The sequence below is a fragment of the Pinus tabuliformis genome, chromosome 1_2 (genome assembly GCF_031772625.1).
Source record: "Pinus tabuliformis cultivar Carrire ecotype Pingquan chromosome 1_2, CPIR1, whole genome shotgun sequence".
NCBI classification, from domain to species: Eukaryota; Viridiplantae; Streptophyta; class Pinopsida; order Pinales; family Pinaceae; genus Pinus; species Pinus tabuliformis.
The window spans coordinates 299,311,761-299,330,261 of record NC_142298.1 but is presented as its reverse complement, the minus strand read 5'-3'; the positions used below and the strand labels follow the sequence as shown (position 1 = coordinate 299,330,261).

Genomic DNA, 18,501 nt, shown 5'->3' with positions numbered 1-18,501 from the left:
TCACCCAAATTTTATAGTATATAATTATTTTACCCTAAAAGTCACCAATATTTTATAAAGAAAATATAAAATCAATAGAAATTTCAATACTTTTACAAAAATATAGCCAAAAATTTTACAGTTTGTATATTAGGGACTAGTAAGATTCGCCAAGGTTTCTAAACTTTAAGATAGATTTCCATCCTTAAAATTTCACTTGATTTTTTTGTGACTATTTACAAAAGAGACTCTTATTAAAGTTGGCAGAATATTGGTTAAAAGGGCTGTATTCCTTGCTGTGCAACCATATGTCATCATGCAGAGGAAATTTACATGGCTCTTCACTCTCCAGCCTCCCACGTTCCCACATCCCCACAACTCACAAGATGGGACTTGTTATCACCCAAACTTGCACCCCTTAGTGCAAATCCTTCATGAGGTACAAAGCTCAAGCATAACTTGGAAGAGTTGGCACTGTCACCTCACCAACTATTTCCTAATCAACACAAGGCAGACTTCCCTAGGAGCAGAGCAATTAGGTTCCTAAGGCAAGAATTTTATGGTTTCCTAAGTTACTATCCACATGAATCAACTTCTTATGAAAAAAAATTATCAACTGAGCGGATTCTTTAAGCCTATGTTCAGATCTGATTTTAATGTTCATTTTAAGCAAGTTTGAGGGGGTTTGTGAAGTATCCCTTATGAGTTTTCATTCTGTTAATTTCCAGATCTTGAAAACTGGTCTAGAAGATGAACAAAATTGAATTAACAGCCAAGTAAATTACAACATATTTGTTTAGCCTTGAGTTACATGTGAATTTAAGTATATCTAAGGCTAAAACAATTCTACATCTGAAAAATTAATGTCATTTGCTAAATCCGAAGTGCAAACTAAACAAACGACCACATAAAATGATTTGGATTACCCTTTTATTGCATATTTGAGACAGCAAAAATATATCTCCACAAAAGATAATTTCCAAATCTCTAAAAGAGGATTCTACCAAGTGATCTAGGGCTTTAGGGCTGAACTTTTTAATATGCAAATAACAGAAATTTCCAAGTTTATTTAAACAAAAAGAAAATAATGAATTTAAAATTTTTGTTTGACTAGAAGAATTGACTAGTGCTTAGCTATGTCACATGGTACGGGTTCGAGTTTGGGTTCAACAACAATTAAATTCGATTCGGATTCGAATTTTCCAATGATGTTCGACTTCAGGTTCAACTATATACAATTTTCATATATATATATATATATATATATATATATATATATATATATATATATCGTTTAATATATTTATATATATAAAATGTAATATCTCATTCTAAACTTTATAGATATACAATGTAATCTTTCATTTTAAAGCATATAAAATATGTTATTTCACTTTTAAATTTATTATAATAATAACAACTATCTAATGGAAGCAAGCTACAATCACGGGATGAAAGAGGCACCGAACCAAGCACGAGGTTTATTTTATATACATTGAACACAAGGCGACAAACCTAGTGGAGGGAGGCAACAAGGGAGAGTTGAGTAGATGCTTGAGCCTTGAGTGTTTGCAATATAGAAGTAAGTTGTAATGCACTACAATGGTAAGGATGCTCGAGGGCCAAGATAGCAAAGAAATGCATCTACCAAAGAGGAAGGTTGAAAATGAGATGCACACCGCCAAGCTAAAAAATGAGACGCACATTGTGTGCCCTTTATTTTTTTTATATTTTAATAAAACTAAATAAACCCTAAATTAGAATTGACGCCGAACCTAAAAAGAATTCGATTAAATTCACCTTGAGCTTCAAGTTCGTTCAAGTTCGTCTTTGAGGTTCAACGAATCTAATAATTAGAGGAAATTTCACCCTAAAAGTGCCCATGAAATTGGCATGTAATTTCCATGTCATCAAATGTAAACCAATCAAAATTATTTAAATTATAATGAGGTACATGTAAATATTTTGGAGGGAAAAGAAGAAAACTATCTTTTTAATGGTATTTTTGCCTTATCTCCATATAGGCTTACTCAAATTTCAAGCGTAGACACTCGTTGGATGCGGAATTAAATTCCACATCCAACGAGTACTAATTATGCATACTTTTGAGAAGACCCAAAAATACTTTTTAGTACTCTTTAAATTCAGTTTTTATCAATGTGAGTCTTCTCAAAAGTATGCAACACGTTTTTTTGATGTATTTTCAATTTTTATCAATGTGGGTCTTTTCAAAAGTATGCATAATGGGTACTTGTTGGATGTAGAATTTAAATCCACATCGAACAAGTGTCTACAGTGTACACTTTGAGTAAGCCTATAAGTAGATAAGCCAAAAATACAATTAAAAAAAATAGTTTTCTTATTTTCCCTCCAAAATTCATAACTTTTATTTTATTATTTTAACTAATATTTTATTATTTTTCCTTAGGTTTAGGCTGAATTTCCTCTAATGTATGAATCTCATTTTTTTTTGGGTTCACCGAATTCCAAATATGAAGGTTCAGGTTCGACAAACCCTATGACTTAGGTGCTTAGCTACCAATTTGGGAATGTGGGGTCAACTAAGGCTCTTCTTTAAATGATAGCTAGGGTTGATAAAACGCAAACCCTATCAAATCGTTTTAGTAGCCTGAGTGACTTCAAGAATGTCGAAGGAAAATTCAAGAACAGAAATCAACAGTCCTGAGAGGGAATCTACCAAGCAAGAGATAAAGGGGCATACAACCAAATCTTGAGATATATAACCATACTTATTCCAAAGTAAACACCACATAATTTTAGAGAAGATACTTACCAAAAGTAGACATGACCATACATTGAACATCCATTGATCTGGACTTATGCAGGAATGCAACAGAATATAGATATAAACATAAACATAGAGATGCAGTAGGAATAAACACTTCATTTATCAAGAACAGAAATATGCTTGCATACAGAATGGAAATAAACTAGCTCAGACGATGGTAGTTTATCTCTGAGAAGAGATGTGCTGGCTACATGCCTCTGAACTATGTTACAATGAGGCTTGAAGGCCTATTTATTATTGAAAAACAATGGAAAATCCTAAACATCCAGAAACCTAACCCTAGGAGATGAAGCGCCAAAAATATGGGCCCAGTTTGGGTAAATTGGTACATCAACTTCCAGGGGTCGTAACTTTGGCATATGATCTTCGTTTGATGGGCACAATACCTCGTTAGAAACATCAATCAAAGACTCGCGTTTGCCCGCTTTTCCCAAAAATCGTCGTTGAGGGCCTCAAAACAGCTCCGAAAGTTCAAGACCTGAAAAAATTGTCAAAAATAGTAAATTGTGCTACAATTAAGGAAACTGAAAGAGACAGTGGTGGGGTCCAAGTGGAATAGGCGGGTGGCCCCCAATATCCACCTGGATCAATCCTCCCCCTTAGGAAGCAATGTTCCCCATTGCGTTGAGTGCCTACATGAGATGGGAAAAATTTTGCTAAACTTGGTCCCTGGTGAGCCACTTGCCTTGGTGCAGGAGTTGGTCAGCTTTGACAACCCGATATAGTTGGATCTCCTATTGGCAAGTGTTCTTGATCTGTGTGTCCATGATCCGATCAGTTGTGGCATGTTCCATGCAGTCTGTGTTTAACTCTGTTGGTGTGAGTTGTTCTGCAATGTCTGATGTGTCCAGTAATGGTGGGAAGTATGGTTGAAGGCAGTCCACATTGAACACTAGGTGCGGGCCAAGGAATGGGGGAATGTTGAGCTCAAAAGCATTGTGTCCCACAGCCTTGGTAATGGTGTAAGGCCCATATCGGAGTGGTCTAAGCTTTCGATGGGCTCCAGTAAAGCGTTCTTTCTGCAAATGCAACCAAACTTTGTTGCCCACCTGAAACTTGTGTGGCACTCGATGTTGATCATGTCGCTGCTTGTACTTGGCATTTGACTTCTCCAAGATGTCATGAACCTGCTGGCGGATGTGTTGGATGCGTTCAATAAATCTGGTTGCTTTATCAGCCTCAAACAATACATGTGTGGATTTTTTTTGTGTAGTCGCATGAGGCATGGCAACATCAATCAGACACAATGGTTGAAATCCTAGACCCACTTGAAAGGGACTGCAACCAGTCGAGCTATGGAGAGCTCTGTTATAACTGTGTTGCACATAGGGAAGACTCTCATCCTGGAGGTGGAAATCTAGAACTCGTTTGCCATCTACTAGCATCTGGTACGTGGAGACGAACTCTAGATCATTTTTGTATGGTTGCGGCGATCCAGAGGTCTTGTGGCCACAAGAGTTGAGAACAGTAGTCAGTGCTGCAACTGAGGGCCGGCTGAGGCAATCTGCAACATGATTGGTGTTGCCCTTTTTGTATTTAATGTTCAAGTGGAATTGTTGCAGATATGTAGACCATTTCTGATGGTAATCGTTCTACAACTTTCCTTGTGTCTATATAAACTAAAGAGGTCGGTGATCAGTGTGGATGACCGTCTCCTTCCCCAGAATGTAATGCTTCCATTGCCAGTAAGCCTGCACAATGGAATACATCTATCACAAGTGGGGCACTTCTGAATTGTATCAAAAAGTGTCTCACTGTGATAGGCCACTAGATGCCCATGTTAGGTGAGGACTGCACCAATAGCATAGTCGAAGGTGTTTGTGTCAATTTCAAATGGATGTTGCAAATCTGGCAATGTGAGTATCGGTGCAGAGCAGAAGCAGTGTTTCAACTCAACGAACACCTTCTGTTGGGACTCAGACCAGGAAAAATTTGATTTTGCTCCATCCTTGGTAATCTGACACAAAGGCCAAGTGATATGGGAGGAGAATGCCAACACAAACCTCTGATAAAAATTTGCAAGACCCAAAAAGTTGCGAAGCTCTGTTAGAGTGGTCAGGGTTGGGCTAGCCAATCCCGAATGACTTGGATCTTAGTCGAATCCACATGCACGCCACATTCATCTATTATGTAACCCAGAAATTAGACCTAGTTCATGCCAAAGGTGCATTTCTCCAAGTTGCCACACAATTTGTGTTGCCAAATGGTTTGAAGGACCTGTCGAATGTGTTGCAAGTGTTCTTCCCAACTCTTGCTGAAGATGAGGATGTCGTCCAGATAAACAACCACGAATGAGTTGGTGAAGGGCCACAAGATGTCATCCATTAGCCTCATAAAAGTAGCAGGGTCTTTCCTCAACCAAGAGGGCATAACCAACCATTCAAAAAGGCCTTCCTTGGATTTGAAGGCGGTCTTCCATACATCTGTGGGCTCTATTAGAACCTGGTGATAGCCAGACTTCAGATCGATCTTGCTGAAATACTTGGCCCCCTTAAGTTGGTCCAAAAGGTCATCAATTTGTGGGATTGGATACATGTTCCTAACAGTGATTTTGTTTAGTGCCCGATAATCAATGCAGAGCCTCCATGTCCCATTCTTCTTCTATACAAGTACAATCGGACTCCCACAAGGCGAGTTACTTGGTCGAATGTGCCCTTTTTGCAGCAATTCTTGGATTTGTCGCTTGATCTCTTCATTTTCCAGAATGGAGCGGCGATATATCGGCCCGTTGGGTAGAGGTGCTCCGGGAGTCAGATCGATCAAATGCTTGACCTGACAGTGCAAGGGTACCCCTGTGGGTGAGGAGAAGATGTCCTTGTATTCTTCCATGACTGTATCCACCTGTTTCCGTTGCATGGAGGAACCCTTCCCGAGGGCACTGGATGTGGCTACGATCTTCCCCTTTGAGAGCGAATCAGAAAGAGAACAAATTTCCCAATCTAGGAAATGATCTTACTACATTGCTTGATAGGCAGCGCTAACTCCGGTATCCTGTATAACTTGTCACCCAAAGAAATAATCACAGTGCAAGGCCTTGACTAATATACAGCATGACGCTTCCACAAGTATTGTTAGCCTAATATTGCATCACAAACTACAAGAGGAGCAACATCACACAATACCTCATCCATGAAGGGCTTGATGTTATATGGAAGGCGACACGGCTGACTGACGCAAAGATCTCGTCCTTGGTGAAACCACCCGATGGTGTACGGTTGCGGGTTTGGTGTGGTTAGTGGGCCCAACCGCTTCACCACCTCTGCTGAAATGAGGCTCTTTTAGCTATAGCGGTACTTGAGTACCAAATGCCGCTCATAATCCTTGATACCCAACTTCATGCGAAGGGTATGAAAAATATTTGTGAACTCTGGCACGTCTTGGTCCCTTCCCTGCCGTAGTGTGGTCCACTTTATGTACTTATCTTCATAGCTCCTGATAGGGTAATACTGCTCCTTGATGGCGTCTCGGAAAGAGTTCCAAGTGGGTGTGGCTGAAAACAGTGAGGGTTCCCTCTCGTCCTTCTACTCACAGTAGGTTTCCCACTAGTCCTTGATGTGGGGGCGACTTTGAGGAGTGCAAAAGTAATATTTTCCCTACTGGAAAAATCATGAACCGAAAAATACCCTTCCAATAAATTTAACCATCTATCTATGGCGTCTGCATCTATCTAGCCTTCAAATATGGGAATATCAAAGTTGACTTGTACCTTGAAGGGAGTGGTGCCTCCAGAGTGGCTGTCAGATGAAGATGTGTTGCCTATGGGCATTCGTCAAAGGATCTAGGCAAAGTTATCCATCATCATGTTCCTTTGTCGCTCAAGGGCTTCTTCGAGCAATATTTTGAAGGGATTTCCTGCTCCCTCATCTTTCTTTTCTTCCGCCATGGGAGGTCATCGAGGTTTGCGAGGCTAGTCTTGCAAAAGTTCAACTAGTTCAAACCCTAACTCCTTATACCCTAACCTCGTTGGGGACATGCAAAGAAAAACAGAGAAAGAGCAAACCCCTCTAATGCCACTGATCCAGACTTATGCGGGAACGCAACAAAATATAGATATAAACATAAAGACATAGATGCAGCAAGAATGAACACTTCATTTCATTAATATCAAGAACTGAAGTATGCTTGCATAAAAAATGGAAATAAACTAGCTCAGGCGATGGTAGCTTATCTCTGAAAAGAGATGTGGTAGCTACATGCCTCTGAACTGTGTTACAATGAGGCTCGAAGGCCTATTTATTATTGAGAAACAATGGAAAGCCCTAAACATCCAAAAACCTAACCCTAGGAGATGAAGCGCCAAAACAATGGGCCCGGTTTGTGTAAATCAGTACATCAACTTCCTAGGGTCATAACTTTGGCATACGATCTTCGTTTGACGCGCACAATACCTCGTTAAAAAAATCTATCCAAGGACTACAACTTTCAAATGCAAACATCAGTCAAATATTGAGGTTTTCCCAATTTTCCCCAAAAACGTCGTTTAGGGCCTCAAAACGGCTCCAGAAGTTCAGGGCCCGAAAAACTGCCAAAAATAGTAAATTGTGCTACAATTAAGGAAACCGAAAAACTAAAAGAGATAGTGGTGGGGGTCCAAGTGGAATATGCGGGCGGCCACCAATATCCACCTGGATCATCCATCCATCACATAAGCATCCATATGGATAAATCTTCCAAAAGAACACTCTAATCAACCATCCATAGCATTAACCGGCAAATAGACTAGAGTTTTGAGATTTTTCTCCACAAGCTTCTATCAAAGTTTACAATGAGAGGAGCTTCTCTTAAATAGAGAAGAAAACCAACCACCTCCTCAATAGAATAGTAATAAAATCCTAAATCTAGCCTAAGAATCCATAAAAAAACCATTATCTTCTCAACTAACTAGGGCAATACGGTCAACATAACAATAAAATATGAAGTGCCACATACAAGAGTGTCCAAACAAGGGAGGAAATGGTCAAAAGAATCCCATCTTTTCTCCTCAAACCAAAGTAGCTACCTCAACAATCAAGTCAACCCTTCAAAGAGACGAAATAACCCACACGTGGGAGCTCTCTAATGTGGGTGGCTCTTTAAGATGCTACTACTATGATTGTGAGTCCTCCAAAGCACAATACACCTCTATAAAGCATGCTAGTGACCTCCTCCACATGCCTACGAAAATATCGCAACTCCCAATGTAATATCACAACTCTCAATGTAGTGTCACAATGCCTAAGGGAAGGCGGCACAATGCCCAATGTAAGTGTTGCAATCCCCAAGGCAAGGTCACATTTTTTTCTTTTGAATTCTGATGTCACTAGAAAAATAATTTGATCATTGATCATTGGAACATCCAAAAATATATATTATCGCAGACCATAAGAATTTGGCTCTAGCTTTCACACCACTTGAAGTAAACATAGTATTCTAAGTGATGAAAATATCATGAATTCTAAGTAATTCCAAATATCCATTTCAAATAATATATATATATATATATATATATATATATATATCATTGTTGATTTTGATTGAGTACAATAGATGTATGTATACATGCAGTAGGTGATAGGTCACGTCCTTAGCAAAGGGCACAACTTATCATTATTACACATTAATGATTTCATAATAATTGTCCCAACCATTACATGAATATTATTATTTAATACATAATGATTACTACATTATAACCTTAGTTGCAATATACCCTAGGTATATTACACTAACACAAATTCACTCACAAACTAGTCCATCAATGTGCATACCTTTCACCATGCTATAGGAGTAGTAAGGCAAGCCCCATAAGATTTTTTGTGGAATCGTGGGTTGGTCCAAGTGCATGTGCAATGAAGCTCTTCAATTGCAAAGAATTAGTGCATTCATTTGTTCAATGCTCGAAACCACACACCTTGTCAATTCCTGCATTGAAGTCAAGTATGGGTAACATTATCCTCGAAACACTAGCATTTAATTCAATGCTTTATCCTCCTTGTGCTACTAATAATTACAACAATGAGGAAGCACAAAAATGCATTAAACCTCAATCAATAAATGTTGAAGCCAGAGAACTTCCTGACAAGCAAGAACTGTAGCTCCATAATCAACTTTTACAGAAGATAATGCAATCATCGATTGTTTCTTGTAGGACCAAGCAATACCAAGACGAGAAAAAAAACCAAAAAAAGACAGATGTGGACTTTCAATCAACAACCAATCCAACCCAGTTAAAATCCATGAAACCCACAATCTCAAAAATACCATCGATGTATTGAATGCCAAATCTAGAAGTCCATTGAATATACCTCAAAACATGCTTTGTTCCCTTCCAATGAGTCTCATGAGGATCTTGAGAGAATCGAGAGACCAACCCTACTGCAAAAGCAACATGAGGTTGAGTGTGAGTCAAATAAAGTAGACTCCCAACCAACTGTCGATACAATGTAGGATCCACCCGTGGTGAGGTGCAACTAATGGTCAGAGTAACACCTAACTAAAAAGGAATAAGTGTGAGCTTGCAATTAGCCATGCCAAAGCGCTAGTAAATCAAGAGTATATTTTTGTTGAAAGATGGCAACCCCTTCTGAATACCAATGAATTTGCAGTCCAAGAAAGTACTGTAGAAGGCCAAGGTCGATCATATCAAATTGTCCCATCAATGCTTCCTTGACACTAGGAATCATAGATGAAGAACTCCATGTGAGGATTAAATCATCCACATACAAAATTAGAACCAAAAGATGAAATCCCTGCCTTTGATTGTAAATTTGATGCAACAAAGCCGCATCTTTCGCGACCTGATCCTCAGCCGATGGGTTATGGGCCCACTGTATGGTTAATTTTTATCGTGAGACGCTTTCGTTGCGGTGGCCCATGGTTTCCTTCACAAAAATCCTTCTACATATCGCAGTTCACACAATCATGTGACTCCTCTCGCATGTAATATGCTTAAACACAACCGGAATGAAACGATCGTTTGACTTGTATGACCGGAATTCAAATAAAATTTAATCCTCTTTGATAACATATCGGGTCACAACAGGTCCGTTAACCCACGCACATGTTCATGCGCGATTATCATCCGATCAATCAACCAACGAACAGTCTTGATGGCCAGAACTCAACGAGGTTTTAATCTCGTTGTATAAAACCTTATCGCATCCATTTCTAATGTTAACCTATGCGCACTTTCGAAAGCAATATGCGTCCGATCACCCATTAAACAGATGGTCCGATCACTCTGAACCTTAAACTCTTTTTAATAACCACATCGCATCCGTTTAAAATGTTAACCTGCTTGCATGTTCTGATGCAATATGTGTCGATCTCCTCTGATCGGACGATCACCACTTCCCCGCGATTTCCATCAATTTTAGCAGTCTGCCAAATTTCTTTCTCATCTGCCACTTTTACCTTGACTCTAGTCTGCACTCTGCGGCCACAATACTCCTCCGAATTCACACAATTTCTGTCGATTATCTTCAATCCACCAAATTTTAGACTGTCACGATTATTCCTTTGTGGCTAATCAATAACCAGACATGAGTTTACAGAACATCCAACCACCAAGCCAAGGGTAGTTACCAGCATAAACCTCTATCACCAAAAGGATTATTACAGAATCAAAACATAACGAACACAGAATCATGTGAGTTCGAAACATAAGGAACACAGGTTCAATCATTTCACAGGGAATCTAAAACCTCCGGAATTTGACCATTCATGTGTATAAATTACAGAGATGCAACAAGATACCAATTAGGAAATTAATAATCACAGACTCTCGCTACCAGTGCACAAATTCAACTATTCAAGCGAAGAAACCCTGATTGTCACACAGATATATACAAATCCACACTGTTTTGGTATTTATAAAATATTTACAAAGGAAATCGTCACATTCAACTGTTTCAGTTCTTTTCCATCAAATCCCTCTACTACTCTTTCTAACCTATAGCTCACCTCCAATTCTCTTCCCAAAAGGAAGAACTCTTTATTGAAAAAAACCTCTCGAATGTTTCTAAAGCTTACAATATATAAAAGAAAAGGATTCATGAACCATTTCAGTTTTGATCCCACAATTCTCTCACTTTCTCCTAAAGTATCTTTTCAGCTCCATTTTTCCCTCAACAAAATCCTAAATTAGATATTTCAAATCCCTAAAATCCTCACTCTTCCTAGGATTACTCATTCATTCCTAAGATCTCTACAACTCATGAGATATTCCCTATTAATCAAATTACATTCCAATCTCTTTAAAACTCAAAATAAACTTAGGAAAATAAATAAATAATTAAGGGAACCCACTCCCTTTAGTAAATGTGTGATAAGACTCCTAGGTCTTATAAACCTTGAAGAATGCTCCTGCATCAAAATTGTAGGATCAAATGACAATAGTTGAACCCTAAAGCAAGTGGAAAAGCTATCCATCTTCTCATACCAAGATATAGGAGGTTTGAGATCATATAGTGAACGATGATGCCTGCAAACTATTGAAGAATCCTACACAAACCCTGGAGGTTGCTCCATATAAATTTCTTCATGTATATCACTATGTTGAAAGGTGCTCTTTACATCCATCTGGTAAACTAACCAGCCTTGGGAAGCAGCAAGAGAAAGCATAAGGCACATAGAATCCATCTTGACAACTAGGGAAAAAGTCTCAGAATAATCAATTCCTTCAACTTGTGAAAAACCCTTGGCCACAAAACGTGCCTTATATTGGTCAATAGAGTTATCTACTGCATCTTTGGTTTTGTAGACCTATTTCCAACAAACCAACCTGCGTTCCTTAGAAAACGGAAGGAAATCCCAAGTGTGATTCTTCATCAAAGAAGAATACTCTTCTGTCATGGCAACTTACCACTTAGGTATTCCAACAACGTCAAAAAACTATTGTGGATTTTATGAAATGGCATTACCTAAAAGAGAGATTCCACTTAATTGTGGTTGATTAGAGGCAAGATAACTTAAATTAGTGACTTCTTAGCCATATCTATCAAGCTGCATTCACCTACAAAGGCTCCTCCTCAAAGACTAATTTTGAACAAGTTGTTCCTGACTAGATTACTGAGGTTCAGATGATATTGATGGTATATTCTCTTCTGGATCAGGACATTCAGCTAAACTTTCTTCAATAGTAAAAGTTAAGGAAGGAAAAAGAGGAAATGCACAATTGTTGTGCTCATCAAAATGGGCATCCCTTCGAAACAAAACTTCGTTAGAAGTAGGATCAAAAAGCCTATATGCCTTCTTGTCCTCATAGTAGCCAACAAATATCAGTGGTTGACTCTTCTTTTCCATTGCTTTATGCTTTTCATATGGAATTAATGACCACGCTGGACTACCAAATGTGTCCAAGCTTCCATTAGAGTCATATGTTGAACTGCCCTATGAGGCATCCAATTTTGAATATGATTGGCACAATTAATTGCTTTGGCCAAAAAGAAGGTGCCATATTCTTAGACTGAATCATGCAATTAAGCATATCCTTTACCGTTCAATTCCTCCTTTAAACAATGTCATTTTGTTGAGGGGTGTAGGAAACAAACTGTCGATGTCGTATGACTATTCTCTACAGAACTCTTTGAATGCTAGGTTAACATATCCTACCCCATTATCATTGTGTAGTTTCTTGATGGAGCAAGATGACTATTTCTTAAAAAAGGCTTTCAGTGTCTTAGATGTTGCAAAGACTTCACTCTTCTACTTAAGGAAGTACACACAAGAGTGCCATGAGAAATCATCAATAAATGTTAGTGCATACTGTGAAAATTTCACTATTGAAATCCTATTGCAACAAGTGGAATTTATTTTTCTAATTGTTAAGTATTTTAACTATTTATATGCTATGGCAAATATCAAATAAATCACACTGCAACCTTCACAAATAAAATACTGTGGAAATAATAGCGCTACAAACTGAGAAAATTCTAGCACACACACAATATAAATGACACCATTATTTTCAAAAAAATGTCCCCGAAAAAACCAACTTGGGAAAACCAATGCAGCAGTGAGGGTTTTATTATTATGCAGCAATGAAAATCTTAGTACAATATGGATGTCTGAAACTGGCAATCCACGGCAAGAAAAATCTAGGCAAAATTATTGAAGGGAATTACCCTCCCTCCACAAGCAATCTGGCAATCCACGGCAAGAAAAATCTAGGCAAAATTATTGAAGGGAATTACCCTCCCTCCACAAGCAATCCCAGCACAACTTGCCTTCAGAAAACTCGACCTCCTGGACCCTCTGCGTCAGCCTCTACGCTGCTTTGCTTAGCCTCTATGATGTCAAACCTCCAACCAGACTTTGATGAAGTCATTTCGCCTACCTTTACTAAGGAAATCGTCTCTCCGGCACTCTGGAACCTCTGCCCGGCCTCTGGAACTAAGAACGAATTTTTCCTCAACTAAATCAAACTACCAATCTGAAGTAACTGCGCAGTCCTCTGTGTTGCTTCACTGGGAATAACTTGGCCCTCTTGCTGCTACCTCTTCGGATTTGGAAAATCTCCTCCGGACTCACTGTCCCTACCCCTCACTCACTGCTTCGATCTCTGGCTCTCCGACAGTTGACTGTTGCTACTCTGGAAATTGATCTGCCAAGGAAATCAAATTTTTGGTGTTCTCAAGTGTGTTCTCCAAGTGCCCATCAACTTCCTCTTATAATCCACTGTTGGAGCTCCAACGGCCAAGATTAAAACTTAATCGATGGCTAGGATCATCTTGGAATCGATCCGTGTGAGTTTCTAAATGATTCTCACCTTGACTTAATTAATATTGATTAATTAACCAGTTTTCCTAAGTTAAGACTTAGGAAACATTAAAAAATGATTAATAATATAATTAAGTCACTTTAGGTGGAATTTCTAGAAACAATTTAAGAGTCTTGGAGATCTCATGTATCCTAGCCTCTCCACCAAATTTCGTGGCTAGAACACATCCAATGCTACAAAAATTAACACATACTTAGCTCGTGAGAAAGAATGAGTTGGAAATGACATCAAATCACTATGCACCAACTCAAAAGTTGTTATAGCACATAAGGCTTTCCCTTTAGGAAAGGGATCTTGATGTTGTTTGCCAAGAGCACAACCTACATAAGCCCCATTAGTACAAGAAGCCTTTGGAAGAGCAAGAACCATATTCTGAGTTCACAATTACTGCAAATATATATAGTTGAAGTTGCACAAATAATGCCCTAGCCTACTCATAATCAGCATGAGCAATGAAAAAGGAAGTTGAGGTGGGCTCAAAATTTGCAGACTTATATAATCTGGAAGTGATCAACCTATTCATTAGCAACAACAACTCTTTAGTTCACAAACCAAAGTGACAGTTCTAACAAATGGATAACTGCATGGTGCCTAAACCCAAGACATCAAGGTGAGTAGAGTCTTCAACTGCAATTTGTGAGATGTTGCTATGGGATATATAGCTAAGCAAGTCTTGACAAGGAGACATATAATGGGATGCACCTAAATCAAGTATCCAAATGTCAACGGATCTATATAGAACTTGAGACAAAAAAGCATGCCCTCGACTTGTCGAAATATTGTGCTTCTTCATGGCTCTATCTAAGACTCCCAATTTTTCAGACAGCTAACTCAAAGAATATGACGTTCAGAATGCTAACTCAAGGAGGACTGAAAATGGAGGGAAAGGATTCAAAAGTTGAACGAGAATTTCATTCCATCAAATACAATATCAAGTGATTCTTCATGGCTCTATTCATGGCTCTATCTAAGACTCCCAATATTTCAGACAGTTAACTGCATTTGAACCTGCCTTATTAGAGGTCACGAACGGGATTCTTTCTAGCGAAAGCGAGGGGGCGGCTAGATTGAGATAAGACAAGGTCGGCGAGGAAAGAAGGTTAATAAGGCCTAAAGACCAAAGGGAGAGGAGAAGCCTGTCCCACTCAGCAGAGCGGAAAAGATACAACGCTGTTCTCTCGCCATATAGGTATCCAGAGAAGTGCTCTAGTACTGGCCCTTTCGAATAGCACGAATACGGGGCTTGACGCCTTCTCCCCTGGAGAAGTGCTCTCTTACTGCCTCACCCTAATAGTAGCAGTTCAGGGGTGTGTGTGCGATCGCCATATAGCGTACTCCCTAGCCTAGATGAGTGCTTTCTTATTACCTCTTCCTAATAGCACCAAACCAGGGAGGATATAAAGCCCAAGAATATGACGTTCAGAATGCTAACTCAAGGAGGACTGAAAATGGAGGGAAAGGATTCAAAAGTTGAACGAGAATTTCATTCCATCAAATACAATATCAAGTGATTCTATCTCCCGGACAACATATATACTAATTATGCCTACGAGCAACGAGCCGGAAATCCATCATGGGAACGATGTCCAAAGCCTTGCTTGAATGGACTTCTGTTAAGTTTACCACCAATTTGACAATAAAATGGTCTGCAACGAGTATCATTTCATAGACAGAGCTCATCGGTAAATAACGATATCAACTACCAAAACGACAAATTAAAATTTCCTGTCTACCAACACGATAAATGCAAGCAACATAACGAAGTAAAAAAAAACTTTTCAAAATTCATTCCCAATTAGCTACCACCTCAGAAGCCCAAAACCCTTCGAGAGAAAGTCCGTCATCCCCAGCGATAAAACCCACCCCAGCTAAAGGTAAGAAGTACTCACAGGCTGCAAATCCTCGCGTTTGAGCCAAATCTCCACGCCCGTCTTCTCAGAAAGCTTGGGCGCGTACTGTAATGGCGACTCAATGGCGGTCTCGTAAACTTTAGACGACAAAATTCTCGTCAAATATGAGACTGCCGTCGGAACATTAACTGGTCCTTCAGAACCAGGCGCTGTCTTTTCAGAAATGGCGCCCAGAAACCCTTCCTCGTACTGCAATGAATCCGAGGAAACCCTCAACAACGATGGCGACATTATTTCATGAACAGCTTCTAGGCCACCAAAACCCTTCAAATCTGAAACTTTGACGTCCTCTGAGATTTCCGTTGCTTCCAGTCCGCGAACCACGGCATTACTTGCCGCTCTCGAGCTCTGACGAAAAATTGCATGGCCCGTCGTAAACAGGTTTGCATCATTTGCATATGCATGGCTGGAAGTGGGGAAGCTGCAGTGGCATCTAAATGGTGTATCATTTTCACTAGATTTGAAGTTGAACATGAAAGATGGCAATGTGGGTGTTTTTCTTCCGAGAACTTCCATGGCTGATGAAGCTCTCAGCTGGGCAGGAATGAAGGGGATTCAGAAATCAAAAGGGATTCAGGAGCCTGATTCAAGTAGTCTCAAAAGCATGTGTATGCTCCCTCGCTCGCTCGCTCACGCCCAGAGAGCCAGTCGGGAAATGATTTAATATATAAAGTCAGAAAAGTCGTGTTGGATCAGAAAATGTACCCTCCCTAAGAATGTAAAACCGTGTTATGCTCAGAAATATTTGTAACAGGTGCACCATGCAAATCATGTGCTCGAATCAGTAATGCTTTTTGTGGTATGTGGTGTGTTGAAGAACACGGGTGGGAGAGCTGTTACGTCAAATGAAGTTCAGCAGTCTGCTGGGTTCTTGTTATTGTGCTTTCTGCATTTTCTTAACGTGTCATACGGCCAAAAACTTTTATCATGAGATGTCTGATGTCTGTTGGGTTCTTGTTATTGGTTTTTCTGCATTTTCTTACCGTGTCATGCGACCAAAAGACTTTTTATCATGAGATGCACGACAGTAGTAATGTTCAATGAACTTGTTTGTTTGTAATGTTCAATTTGTAATGTTCAATGATACAGGCAGTTTGTCTGTTTTGCACCTTTTTTTGTTTCGAGAATAGTGAGGAGTTGGCTGAATGGTCAGGAGTCTGCTGAATTATCAGCTTGGATTTATAAAAAAAATTGCCGCATTTATTCTAAATATAACTGGAATTTCTATAATTTTCAGGGTAACTCTTCCCCTCTTTAGACTACGCCCAGTAATATTATGTGATTCATAATATGTATGATAAAAAAAATATGAAAATTATACAGAGAAAATATGATTTACGCATTTCAAACAATTTAGATACTAAAAATAGTGGGGTTCATTTTAGATGAAGAACCAAATCTAAGCATCCAAATAAATAGATGTAAAGAGACGTTAATTAGTAATGCTGAAAAAGACTTGAATTGGTTCACTAAATTGTTGATGATTAAAAGACAAATACTTTTTCATTACAATTTAGTTGTATTATTGGCATAGTTATATAAGTAAATGTAGTTGACATATGAATTGATATTATTTTTCCCTTTTTCAATTTATATATAATATTATGTGTTTTTTTTTTCTCAGTAAAACTAGCTAGTCCAATATATTATATACAGGTAACATTACAGGAGAAAACCAGTTTGTCCAGGGCCATCTGTGGCGCCGTGGAAGACTTTGCTTGACACAGTAATTGCCCACGCAGGGGCATCATCTCCATGATTAACCAAAACATTTGACTCAGACCTGAACATAGACAGTATTTTATCAGCCCGCGCAGGGGCTTCTTAGCAAAAAACACAAAAAGACAAATAGCAGATGGACATAGAGTATGAAGAGGAACTAAAAGCAAATTAACATAGCGAAAGAAGTAGACCCGATAGTGCCTCTGAGGATTATTCTTCAGGCTCCGCCTCATAGATATAACTCCATCCTTGGCCTTCCGGAATACCAGCCCAGGGGTCCTTCTCAGCGTCCGGCGGAGTCTGCTCTGAAGGCTGTGGTGGGGCTTGCTGCGGCTCCTGCCATGAACTGCCCGCCTCAACTGTAGATTGCAGTGCTGGACCATCCACTATGTTGCCTTCGTGAGGCATCTCATCCAAAACCGGTTGCTTTCCCTTGCTGCGCTCAGCCAAGACCGGTTGCTTTCCCTTATCGTTCTTCTCCGGAGCCTGCGTGAAGAGGATTGATATATGCGCATTGATGCCTGGGTTGCTCTGCGTGCTGCCCAGTGTGAAGACCACTGTGCCAAAGGCTGGAAGCCCGGCCTCACTTTCACTAGAACTACCCACCTCCATGAATTGATTGGCTGAAACTAGTAAGGCTCCCGCTCTCCTGTGACAGCAGCAGCAGCAGCAGTGATGGTGTTCGTCTGCTGCAGGGGAGCAAGAGGATGTTCCGCGTCCAGAACCCCGCCTGCATGGCTGTCTTTCCTGCGTTCGTGCCATGAATTCCGCTGCGCCTTCAAGTTGCTCCAAGAACGAACCTGTGGGATCGAAATTCCACCTCCTTCTGCTGTCTGAGTGCCTTCCCCAATTCCCCACAAAGCCGAGATTAATTGCCCAGGTATCACGCACAGAATGGGCCAACAAGAAGCCAACGTCGCCCAGGTGAACGCCTTCACCTTCTGCCTCAGATGCGTTCTTGCTACCCTCTGAATTCTGCGTTGCTAGCTTGGCTCTCTGAGCCTTGAGCAACAGCATCCTCTTCCATTTAACATTGTATTCATTCTCTTGGGATTTGCAGACATTGAATGCCTTCTGCTGGTACTCCATCGTTCCCAGCGTCACCATTAATAACTCTGCTGCGCCTTCCCCTTCTTAACCTTTCGGCGGCCCGGGTCATGAATTCCTTTTGCTCGTCACGTGGTGGCACATGCCGAGCATGTGGCATGCCATGCCCTTTGACACCCGCATCCGGGGATATATAATATTATGTGTTATCTAACATTTACGTTATAATTTTATAATAAATAAATGTAAACAGGGAAATATAAATTTTAAAATGT

At 39.8% G+C, this 18,501-nt stretch overlaps 1 protein-coding gene across 1 annotated transcript in view; it reads right to left on the bottom strand.

The window, feature by feature from the left end:
* The window catches only part of LOC149205524 (threonine dehydratase 1 biosynthetic, chloroplastic-like), a 48,526-nt gene extending 32,103 nt beyond the window's left edge, over positions 1-16,423 (bottom strand). Inside the window, exon 1 of the mRNA XM_089395094.1 lies at positions 15,437-16,423. Coding sequence (XP_089251220.1) covers positions 15,437-15,973 — 537 coding nt within the window. The 5' untranslated portion in view covers positions 15,974-16,423. The remainder of the gene's footprint in view (positions 1-15,436) is intronic.
* Between the last annotated feature and the right edge of the window lie 2,078 nt (positions 16,424-18,501).